Genomic DNA, 12740 nt, shown 5'->3' on the forward strand with positions numbered 1-12740 from the left:
CAGGGTTGCTGTTGCTTTAGGGCAGCGGTTCCCAAACTGGGGGTCGCGACCCCCCGGGGGGTCACGGAGCACCGTCAGGGGGGTCGCGGAGAGATGGGCCAGTTTGCATATTAAAAAAAAAATATATACGAATAATTATATGAAACATTATAATAAAATACTGGCGTCAGAATAGGCTTTTAATGCACAGCCACTTTGCAGAGAGAAATCCACCTTTGAAAAAAATAAAATAATAATAATAATAATAATAATGGTGATGATTACTACTGCATAATAATAATGATAATAATAATAACAATTTTGAATATTATTATTATGCATAGTAACACATAGTTACATAGTTAGTTACTACATAGTGCACTAAGTTGGGGGGGGGGGGGTGCTGTCGCGCGGGGCGGGGGGTCGCGAAAACAGTCTCAAGTCCAAAAGGGGGTCCCCTGAAAAAAAGTTTGGGAACCACTGCTTTAGGGGTTTACTTTTTTTTTTTTTTTACTTTTTAGGGGTTTACGTTTTAAATAGTCAAATGTTGTCAAAGGCATACTACATGTGTATCTGCGGGCCAAGATCACCAGAAACTCAGCGCCTGGGATGTTGAGTTGTCGGTGGGGCATTTTAAACCCCCGTCAAAGCAGTTACTTAAAGGTCCCATGGCATGAAAATCTCACTTTATGAGGTTTTCTAACATAAATATGAGATAAAAGGGGAAAAGCCACCAAGCTGGCTTTTCCCCTTGGCGCGGTTGGCTGGTTTAACACCATGACGACAGGGTAACGAGGGCATGCAGCCAATTGCGTACAGAGTCACTCTGACCCTCCCCTGGCGTTGGGCTTCTTTTGTGGGGAGAAATTAGCCAACAGTTGCATGAAGCTCAGGCCCATTTTTCTCACTAAATTGTGTGTATTTTCACCCTTTTAATGTTCATGTTTACGCTGCCAAATAGAGAGCACATTTATTATTTTTGTTAATTTAATCATTCAATGCCTAGCATGCCTGGTCAATCAAACATTCTTACTAACGATATGTAGGCCAAGTATGGGGACTGGGAAATGGATCGGCGGGTAAGTGGAAAACAAAACCAGTTTATGTCCCAAATAAGGTTTAATTATTTAAACATTTTGTCACATTTTGTAATTTATATTTGTTCATTATTTCTGTTCCAGAGAATATTTTGTCTTGGATATTTTACACTCTTTGATTAATGTTGTGTTAGGAACACGCACACGCACAGTGTTATATCAATTGGGAAATTGTACCTTATGTTGACATGAAAATGAAGGGCTGTGGCTGGGGCCGATAAATGTTAGCGTCTGTTGTACAAAGTTGACACAAAAACTATCTCTGACTGTCGCCCCCTGCTGGTGGTTTCATGACCTTGTTAAAACAGACCAGAAGGGGCAGTCTGCAAAGGATACATTTTTGAGAATATTCAATGGGCATTTTTTTAAAACACAGATCATTGTATTAGCTTTAAGTCTCCTTTTAGAGCCTTTGTTCTTCTCTAATTCAGGGGTTCCAAAACTTTTCACTTTGAGACCCAAAAGAGACACATGGGGTCTCCCGGGACCCAAACTTAAAAAGAATGCATCATGAATTCATAACATCTACATTTACAAACTACTGACAAAGAACACACAGCAAACCATGAATTAAAAAATAAGAAGAAATGTATTTATCTCATGATGAAAGTACATCAAAGCCATAATCCAATGTGTTGAAGTGTGTGTAAAGCACACATAAGAATTTGCACAATTAACTTGAAAAATAAAGAAACAGTAAGTCAATACACTCTGTGTTTCAGCTGGAGTGGGGAGTGCAGCCAAGCATATAAATAGCAGAACAACCGAAACAAAATCAGGGTATTAAACTCATTATATTTTCATTTAAACATCGGGATCTAGAGTGTGCGAGTCACAGAAGTCTCACTCAATGTTATCTCAGCCAGGTTGTCAGGTCCAGATTAACGAGAAGAGAGAGGGGGGGGGGGGTCAGCGCACAGCATCTGAGCTAAACAAACCAGTGCAGCAAAGACGAAAGCGCCTCTATTTTAATTTAAAAAATGCATTCTCATAAAGTGTTTTATGCAATATACTCTGCAAATATCCAATGAACTAAGAAAGTTTAAAAACAAAACCTTTTTCCCAACATATTTAATTTCTATCTACTGCTAATTTTTTTATCAACAGCATCCTTGCTATTAAATCAGAGATAAAGCTTTTATATGTCAAGCACATGTTATTAAATGGACCCAGTCCCTTTCCGCTGGTAGAGGTACAAACCGCTGGACTATCATGCCCCCACATCTAGAGCAGTTTGGCTCCGCTGGCCACCTCCAAATCTGCATACTCACTATGACTGGTGACTGCACTACAGTGACCAGTGATCGATGTTTGGTTTTAATTATGTTTGATGCTGTTATTTGATGCTTTGTTGTTGTTATCTTATGCTTTTTATTCTATGTAAGGAGACCTTGGGTAAAGGCGGCAAAAATAAAATTTATTATTTATTATTATTTCCTTCCCCGCCTTCTCCCTCATGTGCTGTAGTTTCTCGATGCGCTCCAGGTAGCCAGGCTTGGCTTCTGACTTCTCTCCCTCTATCATCAGGTCGATGTATTCAGGTGTTGAGAGTGGATTGGGCTTCAGAGCGATCTCCTTCAGGGTGTTGAGACACTCGGCTGAGCACTCCTTCAGCCTAACCACCTCCTCCTGTAGGAGGTCGTACTCCAGCTCCATCCTTTTGATGACATCTACAACGGACATTGCTTTCTCTGAGGCCTTTTCATACTTTTCTTTCAGGTCCTTGTAGGTCCGTTTCTCCGTCACCTGTTCGTAGTCCCAGTGATACTTTTGGTTGAAATGCAACATCCAATGGCACTTGTTCTCACATTGTGTGCAGTTGCCGTCTGGTCCCATGACCCTACAACGACTCTTGTCAGCATCGTTTGGTATGGAGCAGGGAAAGTGGCAGGTCTTTTCACATTGCTGACAGTTGGTGATGTATTTCCCTGTTTTGGAAATGACAGGTTTCATGAAGATGACCTCATACTCAAATTCCTCATTGGCTGTGATCGCTGCCTCGTGTGTTTGGAGAATTTCAGATTCTTGCTTAATCGCCACAAGTTTAGCTAAGCCCAATTTCACCTTAATCTGGAGATTCTCCAGCTCACCTCTCTTTCTGAGCACCTCCTTGGTTAAGGTCAAGCTCTTGGTCTCAATGAAATTCAGAGCAGAAAAGAATCTTTTCATGCTGTTGGTTCCCATGTCCCAATTTTTTTTATGAAATCCGTCCCCGTCTTCATCGTCATCATCATCGTCATTGTCTTCACTTTTGTTGTTCGCACCAAGTACCTTGTTGTCAGCAAACAAGGAGTTATTGAATTTGAAGTGAATTGGTAAACCATCTTTCTCTTTTGGACAGGGGACCGCAGACTCATTGATTGCGTCGAGAACCGTAGGTTTTGTGCCATCTGCAAATGTCACCAAAATCCGGATGTTCTCTGCCACATCTTTGCCAAATATGGAGAGCACTGATTCAAAGATGTATTTCTGTGTTGGTGTAAGCCAAGCTAGAGACGCTTGGGCCACGAAGCAGATGGCATCAATCTCGCTGACTCCATGTTCAGCTGAGAAAATCCTTTGTAGACTTCTAATCATCCTGTCTTTCTCTATGCCTCCTGTGTCTCCGAAACCCGGTGTGTCCACAATAGTCAGGGAGTAGTCGATCTGGAAGCCCTCTCGGTGGTTGAGCTTGTACACGGTGACTTCAGAGGTCTGGCTGTGAGCCTGAGACTTGGCCGCGCCTTCGTCTGCCAACTTGAATCTAAAGGTGTCGTCCCATGTGACCCCCAGGATGTAGTTGATCATCCTATTGACCAGGGTGGACTTCCCCGCCCCAGTGGCTCCTAGAAGCATGATGGTGCGGTTCTTGTTCCCAGAGTCTTTTCCAAATATGAAGCGCTCACACCCCTCTACATTTATGGGCTGGGCTTTCAGAGGAAGAGTATGAACGTCCAGAGAATCTGGGGGTCCTGTAATCTTCCTGCCTTCTTTCTTAACAGCCTCAGGTGGCTTTTCTGTGCACACAACTACAGATTTCTCTTTGCCGAGGCCAGCAACTCCACAGTCACATCTGACTTGGAGAGTGTATCGTGTTGAAGGCTTCAGCATAGAAATAGCTGTGACTTGTTGTGACTCGTTGGCTTTGAATGTTAGTTTGCTCCATATACACTCTTCAGGTTTAAATTCTGGAGATGCTTCAGCATATTCTAAGATGTAATGCTCAATCTCCACTCCACATCCAAGGTCAGATGGTTTCTCCCAGCTGACTGATAACTCTGTAGGATAACGTTCCACTTGTAGTTTTTCTGGAGGACTGGTAGGTAAGGTTTTAATTAAAGCGTTATCGTCACAGGCCGGGCCAAGGCCGACTGCACACTTGGCTCTACACCTGAACTTATACTCTTCATTAATCTTCAAGCCGGACACTGTGACATCTCCAGCCTTGCTCTCCATTTGTTGATGCCAAATATCATCTCCATCGACACAGAACTCAACAGTGTAGTGGGTGACAGTTGTTAACCCAAATCGAGGTGGGGAAATATTCAGTGTTACACTGTTATGGGTTATGTCACCTGTGATCATCTCTGGCTTCGAAGGTGGTTCAAAGTTGTTGTTGACTAAGGATCCATCCTTGTAGAGGTGGAGAGTTGCACCTTTCTTCTCATCATCTCTTATTGCAGCTGTTAGAAACCTGACGCTGTTGTTCTCCTTGTTGGCCATGGCAAAATCTTTGAAGAGCTTTATTTTCTCGTAAGTTACATTGGAGAAGAACCATTGTTTATTTTCCAAATCATTAGCACATGGCACATCGTCTGGTTGGGTTTCATCCAAGTAGTTTGACAGAGCTGAAAGGAATGGCTCTGGGGTTTCCAGGGAGGTAAAGACGAAGCACACTGTATGTCTGACATCTTCACTGTGGATCTCATGGTGCAGAGTGTTGCGATTAGTGACAATCGTCATGTTGGGCATTTTGTCAATCAGAGAGCTGATGATTTTGATTTCTGTCTCTTTGCATTCCATCCACTCATTCAGTTCACCACTTTTGAAGGGAGAGGAATGTACTTTTTTCAGGATCTTTGCGAGAACACTTTCCTCCTCTCCTCCTCCTCTGATCAATGGGAGTTTCCTTGCCATAATATTCTGGTATTCCAGTTTGTACTGAGAAACCAGCTCTTTGAAAGCCTTTAACTTTTTGTTAATCTGTGGGAATTGCTGGGCTGTTGTGCATCGTTCTGCATCGTTGCTTCTCCTTTCCAGCTCACTGAGGTCCTCCAGGACATTCTGAGCATCCCTGATTAATCGTTCACTTATCTGTCGAACCAGTTGAGCAGCAGCAGAATCTAGAGCCTTCAGTGGCATTAACCAGACCTTCTGAGGCACAGCATTCGCTCCGTTGGTTCCCAGTAGCTTAGGTAGGCTTTGATAGACTTCTATTGCCTCCTGAAAAGACACAGGGTGTTTTTCAAGGTTGAAGTCCCCATGGAACTTGCAGGAGAACTTCTCAACATTTGCAATGTCCGTGTCTGACATGTTCAGAGAACCTTGACCGTCTATCGTCAAGGCGGGTATCTTCTTGATCAGCACCTTTAGATTGCCCTCGATGACTTGCCTATCTTCCTTTTCTGACACCTCACGGTCAAACACAAAGAAGGCTTGTGCCCCATATAGGATTCCTGTCACTACGTGTGTTGCTTGTCCTGACTCAAACACATATGGATGCTTTATATTACCTCTGCCAATGTGATTCATTGACAGCTCTTTGAACTTGGTGGTCGTTTTGTATTTTAGTGTCACTCTAGCCTGATTTCTGGAAATCTTAGAATCTGAGAGGAATTTAGCAGAGCCTTCTATCTCAACCAGTCCAGACAGAAAACTGGCTTTGAGTGAAGCTTCAACATTCAATGCAGTTGATTTGTCTTCGATGGAGTCAGATGCAACTATGGCAAAGTCACTGTTGGGTTGGGGTCTTTCGTCTGCTTCTTTCTCTAAGGCTTCCCGGTCCCAAAGTGTCAGAGCTTTAGAAGAAGACAAAGAGAAAACAAATCACAATCCGAGCTCAGAGGAATGCATAAAAAAATATTTGTTTATATATCAGTGTATGGTTTCCTACTGAAAGTAAATGCTTTCCTATGAAGGCTGTAGGGTCACCTTTGAAAATAGCTGTTGAATCTCAATGTGTTAGTTATGGATAAATAAAGGTTAAATACAAATAAATAAAGGTGTGGAATTGTTCTGATGTGGGATGATATAGGCTGGTCTATATTCTGTACACATCACTGCTTTAACTCACACTAATACTTTTGTTTCTTTGCAGGTTGGTTTATCTGGTTATAATAATAAATGTTTCTGTAGGCATTCAGGCTTGTGCAATGTTGTATATGAGTTTGAGGTTTGTAAAATGGAAATGAGGAAGGTTTTATCTTGGTCACCATCATGTGCGTTGCCACTTTCTTTGTCCCAGTGTGTTATCTTAGTCAGCCTGAATGTAGGGGCTTTCATGTTAAATGCATGCCGACACCCCAACCCTGATGTTTAAAAGACCAGCCTCTGAAATGTAGCTTCAGCGAGGGATCAGACAAGCTACTGATGGCTGTGTTGTGTGCTCTCTCTGCCAGCTGAATTAAATCAGCTTCAATGCTCTGCTATTAAGTTATTTTACCTTCATAAGATCATTTCCACGACTGTAGCAGATATTATGGAAACGGGTGGAGGTTACGACGTAAGATTAATATTCTCTGCCATTAATATGATTAAATAGTCTCAATTATGCCTATGAACCTATGTGATATGGTTTGGCTGTCATTACTGAAAAGCATTTTCAAATGGTTTTCCAGGTTTATTGGAGCTAATATGAGCTAATATTCATGAATATAACATCCATTTGGCCAGAGCCATCGATTTCAGCCAAAATATAAATCAGTTATAAGTTAAAATAACGACAATAAGGGATCTTGTGTCTTGTCCGTTAGACTCAGGACTTGTATTTATTTACCGGGGATCAGTGAGTCATTGCGACAGTCGTAGAGCATCCCCAGACTGAAGGGCCGGCCCAGTGCTGCCAGCACTACGGTCGTACCACTGTCCACGGCCATCTGAGAACGCACACACACACACACACACACACACACACACACACACACACACACACACACACACACACACACACACACACACACACACACACACTTGGGGTGTAACGATACATGTATTCATATTGAACCGAATCGGTACGGACGTCACGGTCCGGTGCATGGATTTAAACGGAGAATACACGGTATGAAATTAAATAAAACAGGAAAGAGGACTTCTTGTTCTCGTAGTTAAGCGGAAGCTTAAGCCATTTAAAACAAAGTCAAAGTCTGATGGTCATCATGTTAATCTAAGATGGCCAGCTAAGTGGATTTCCACGTGTGCCTATACAATTCACCTCCTATCGCTTCATAGATATTATACCGAAACTTTAGCAAATAAAGTGAGTTAAAAGCGACCCGGATTCAGTGTAATAACATAAATCACAATGAAACTTGAAGTAAAGTCCACAACATTTACGGTCCACATTTCGAACATTAGGTATGGGGCGGATAACCACTGATTACGTCCATTCGATAACGCTCAAAACGGGTGCACAAAATCAGCACCAAAACCTACCTTGGCTGTCCTGGCTGCGTACTTAGAACAGGATGTGAGCTCTGTCTCTCTACCGCGCCTCTTAAAGCTGAGCTGGGTGAGCTACAGCCAGGTGGGGTGGCCATGTCATTATTTTTCACACAATTTCCAAGAAATGGTTTTAACCTCTTTCTTATGATAATTTCCGCCTCAATGACTGAAGGTCTAAGTATATCAGCTTAGTTCATGACACTGGTATTATTTATATAATATTTTAGAATAAACAATGGTCAATAATCAAATAAAAAGGCTTAAAATCAACATAGATCATTGTGTTCATCTTTAATTCTCTTTTAGGTAAAAGGCATGCGTCATCGTGATGATACTTCAAGACCCAAAAGAGACGTTTGGGGTCTCCCTGGGACCCCAACTTGCAGTTTTTCTCAGTCGCTTCGGTACATTTCTCAGATCAAAATTGAAATTCTCAAAACTACCTGTTCAATCCTCACATCATTGTGTCACTTGTGCACATCAAAAAAGCAGATCCTCATTGCTTTGAACAAGTTGCAAATGCTTTGGTACATCCATGCAAATGACTATGTACAATTCTCTGCTTTTTCCTACTCACTTTCTATTGAATTGTCTTACCCCCACAACATTTAGGCATTAGTTCATTGCATAAGTCTTTACATGCAAAAGTTGTCATAATATGTCAGGCATATTTCTATACATTTCCATTAGACTTTTTTTCTTAAACTGTCCTTAATTGGTCAATTGCTACCAGGTGAATCTTGACTTTCTCTAAAGAAGGGAAATGTGTGAATTGTTAGATCAACCGACAATCAACCAGTTTACTGAAATAGCTCAAAGGTGCATCTCATGAACCATGAACTGGTAAGTACATATATAGCTGGAGCACAACACAATGTGACCTTGTCTGACAATGGAAAGACAAGGAATTGGACGGGGTCAACAGCCAGAGAGAAGAGGAAGAGGAGTGAGGCTTCGTGAGAATTTGTGGCCCAACAGACAGGAACGTTTGGAGGTGTAGGAAGACTGCACTGTAATTCCTACAGGAATGCATGTACAGTTTAGTCTAAGGAGATTGCAATCAATCTCCCAAATACACTAAGGTGTAACTTTCAGAGCATCCCATCCAGAGTACACTGTTATATTGACATCATGACTAGGCAATTTGACTGTCTTATCCATACACAATGACACAAGGACTTGTCATAGAGAGAGAGAGAGAGAGAGAGAGAGAGAGAGAGAGAGAGAGAGAGAGAGAGAGACACCCGGGGACAGGGTGTGGGTGTACTGCCGCGTTTTCCTGTTTACGGAAACCACACGTTTCCCTTTCACTAGCGAGACTGAATACAGTAACCCTCCACTGCAACCAGGTCTGGTCATTGCAACGCCCTAACCCATTCTCCACGGTGATTTGATAAGTCCTATCGCTCTCCAGACTGACTGACTGACTGACTGACTCCTAGCCCCCCCCTCCCCCACCCCAAGACAGACCCAGAGAAGATCTGCAGGGTTAAGGACTGGGAGAGGCCCACGAATCGGAAGGAAGTGCTGCAGTTCTTGGGGTTCGCTGGATATTGCAGGCGGTACGTTGAAGGCTACTCAAGCATAGCTGCTCCTTTATACCGCCTCACATCCGGTGATCCCAGAAAGAAAATAAGGGGAAAGAAGAGATTGGGTCCCGAACCACCCTTTTTTGTGAGTGTGAAAAGGCCTTTCAGTCCCTAAAACAAAAGTTGACAACTGCTCCAAGCTGGCCTATCCAGATTACAGCTAGCCTTTTGTGCGGTCTTGGCTCAATTCCAGGGTGGAACCGAGAGGGTCATAGCCTATGCGAGAGTTTTGCGATCTGAATCCCATACCATACATAAGTAAAACCGGTTATTCTAACTTCAACTTTTTTAACCCATCTAATTGTGGGTCCTTCCTTCTACCTCAGGCCATTCGTCAGAAACCAACTTGGGCGGGTTGAAACTGGCTTTGAATGCAGATGTTTTTATCTGTCATTACCTGTTTTACCAAAGACAGGACACACAGGTCAAAGACAGGACACACAGGTCAAAGACAGGACACACATTGACTTCAGGCTGGAGTCGTTATGTCCAGCAAAGTAAATTATTTCTGATAAAGCAGTTATGGGGTTAATCTGCTGCATCCAAGATGATAAAATCTCCAACAAAGTAAATAATGGAGTGAGAGAATGAGGGGCCACTGACTGGGTATCCAAGTGGAGGTTGCTGTCGACTTTCTCAGGGAAACGACTTTGACATCTCTACCGTGAGTATTCTGCTTGCGATTATTAGATGATTCCTGCATGCAGCGCTCAACTATTATTCTTTTTAAGTTTTATTCTTTCTTTCTTTTTGTTCTTTCTTTCTGTATTATTCTCTACCAACTTTGGGACATATCTCCTTACACAATTTTTCCCCTAGAGACTCCATTCCAATTACATGCTTAATTTCGATGTTTAAAATATTTTTAACTTTCTAAGGTCCCATGGCATGAAAATGTCCCTTTATGAGGTTTTCTAACATTACTATTAGTTCCCCTAGCCTGCCTATGCTCCCCCAGTGGCTAGAAATGGCGTCAGGTGTAAAACAAGCACTAGGTATCCTGCTCCGCCTTTGAAAAAACCAAAGCTCAGACGTGCCGATTTGGTATTTTCCAACATATGTGTGAGAGATAGATGAGTTTCCTTGTATACCACTTAATGTCATAGTTAATAATTAGTAACTTTTTAATAGATGGGCAATATATATGTTTTGGGTGGGTTTTTGGTTGATTGGGCGGTTTTAAATTTGTAGTTGGGCTGGAAATTGCTAATCCAATCTGGCAACAAATGCTATCTAAATAATATGCCCCTTTTCTAAATTACTACACGCATACGCACAGACACACACACACCAGCTCAGCTATTCTATATTTTATCTCAAATGTATTAAAACTTGATCACTTTAGCTATTTGTTTAACTCTTCACTTTATTTGTTCCCAACCATTTACATTTTGTTAAATGGTTTGCATGTTTACATTGTGTACTCCATTTAGACTGTTCAAATCCTTTCACCTGACTTAAGCCAACATTTCTTTAGGTCTTAAAATATGTGGCTTTACTAAAAAATATTTCAATCTCACTTTGCAATACAGCACTCACCGCATTTTCTGCAGGAAATGCATTTTCGAGTTATTATTACGAGCCAATGAATATTATGAACCTATCAGTAGTACAGTAGGCCTAACAGCAGCGTCGGCCTGCATACAATTTCAAACTGAAAATATAAATTTATTTATTCATAATTTATCCCTGCGTTTATTGAACCATTTTCTTTAGAGTTACTTATTTTCTTTCTCAGTAGCAATTCTATATCTAATGCTTGCTGAACAAATGTATCTTTAAATTAACTTTCTTATATGTTATTGTATTTCTAAAATAAATTTAGATAAGAAGGGTTAGTGTGTGTGTGTGTGTGTGTGTGTGTGTGTGTGTGTGTGTGTGTGTGTGTGTGTGTGTGTGTGTGTGTGTGTGTGTGTGTGTGTGTGTGTGTGTGTGTGTTTTCAGATGGCCGTGGACAGTGGTAAGACCGTAACCGTAGTGCTGGCAGCACTGGGCCGGCCCTTCCGTCTGGGGATGCTCTACGACTGTCGCAATGACTCACTGATCCCCGGTAAATAAATACAAGTCCCGAGACAATATCCCTTATTTGTGTTATTTTAAGGAGAATCTTTGGGGGTTTTGCGTGAAATCGATGGATCTGGCCAAATGTCATTATGAATGTCATTATCAGTTGGGCGCTGCATGCAGCGCTCAACTATTGTTGTTCTTAAGGTTACCATGACATGCCACCAGGTGTGGTGTGATTAGCCGTTACTCATGGCTAATCATACCACACCTGGTGGCATGTCATGGGACCTTTAAGGCCATGACACGCCGACCAGATTATCGGTCGTCGGACAGTCTGGCGAGCTCGGTGTCCTGAGTCTGTTCGGTGTGTGCTGTGCAATCGGCCGTCGTCAAAGCCGTCTGTGATCTTTTCAAGCCGTCTGTGTTATTTTCAGCCGATTGTACATGTTGAATCGGCCATGACCAAATTGGTCCGACTGCCTTTTCTCACCAGACTGTCCGGGCGACGACCGATAATATGGTTGGTGTGTCAGGGCCTTCTTTCTTTCTTTCTTTCTTTCTTTCTTTCTTTCTTTCTTTCTTTCTTTCTTTCTTTCTTTCTTTCTTTCTACTTTTAAAATTATATTTTTTAGAATGGAAGTCAATAGTAGGACGGCATAGCTGTCTAGCTGTCTTTTTACCGTTTAGCTTCGTTCAAACATTTAACAAATCAACACACTTTGATCTTAAAATATATCTAAACGATTTTTGATATCATTTATACTACTAATCATATTACATGGTATGAAGGGGGATGAACCTATGCCTACAGAAACATTATAATAATAACAACCAGATAAACCAACCTGCATAGAAACAAGCCAGAGGAGTTCTGAAAGACCAACTCTCTTCCATATTCAATACATGTGATTTGGTCAGTCAGACTCTAAAGAGAAAGACAACCTCAACTCAAAATCCCCGGTGAAGAAGACTGGACTTTACTGTCGGGTTAGTGAAGCTTCATTAAACTCTGCGGTATAATTCACGTTTCTTGTTCAAACCGTTAGTTGCGCTATTTCTGAATGAATCCATACAGTATAGCTATCGCAAAACGATAGTGATCGTGTCCAGGCTGAACTTACCGTGGGGTCCAATAGAGGTCGCCTTCCTCAGCCTCCCGATCACATAACTCCTGTCCTGGGGCTTATTTATGGAGTCAGTTTCCTGCCATAATTCAAACCTGAAAAAAAAAGTTTCAAAGGCTTGTAAGTCTGGGTTTGAAAACTCAACACCTTGTAATAAAGGTTTTGCAACACTGAAAAAAGAGATTATAACCTGAAAAAAAAAAAAACTAAAATTCAAACATCTGTAAACATGATTTTGTGTTCTATTTTATCTTCTTCATCATTTTCACCAACACATTTTCAAAGTTCAAACAATTTCACCAGCG

At 41.7% G+C, this 12740-nt stretch overlaps 1 protein-coding gene and 1 long non-coding RNA gene across 2 annotated transcripts; one reads left to right on the forward strand and one right to left on the reverse strand.

The window, feature by feature from the left end:
* Positions 1–830: 830 nt before the first annotated feature.
* Positions 831–7790, reverse strand: LOC132462896 (uncharacterized). The gene is made up of 3 exons (XM_060058677.1): positions 7707–7790; positions 7051–7150; positions 831–6073 (listed from the first exon to the last, which is right to left on the reverse strand). Exons 2-3 carry the CDS (start codon positions 7148–7150, stop codon positions 2448–2450), a joined length of 3726 nt encoding a protein of 1241 aa, XP_059914660.1. The 5' UTR covers positions 7707–7790; the 3' UTR covers positions 831–2447.
* A 1153-nt stretch (positions 7791–8943) lies between these two features.
* On the forward strand, positions 8944–11525 carry LOC132462897 (uncharacterized). The gene is made up of 3 exons (XR_009526925.1): positions 8944–9389; positions 9631–9968; positions 11249–11525. It is a non-coding gene; the product is annotated as an uncharacterized LOC132462897 (long non-coding RNA).
* The last annotated feature ends 1215 nt before the right edge of the window (positions 11526–12740 follow it).

The sequence above is a fragment of the Gadus macrocephalus genome, chromosome 8, assembly GCF_031168955.1.
Source record: "Gadus macrocephalus chromosome 8, ASM3116895v1".
Classification (NCBI taxonomy): Eukaryota; Metazoa; Chordata; class Actinopteri; order Gadiformes; family Gadidae; genus Gadus; species Gadus macrocephalus.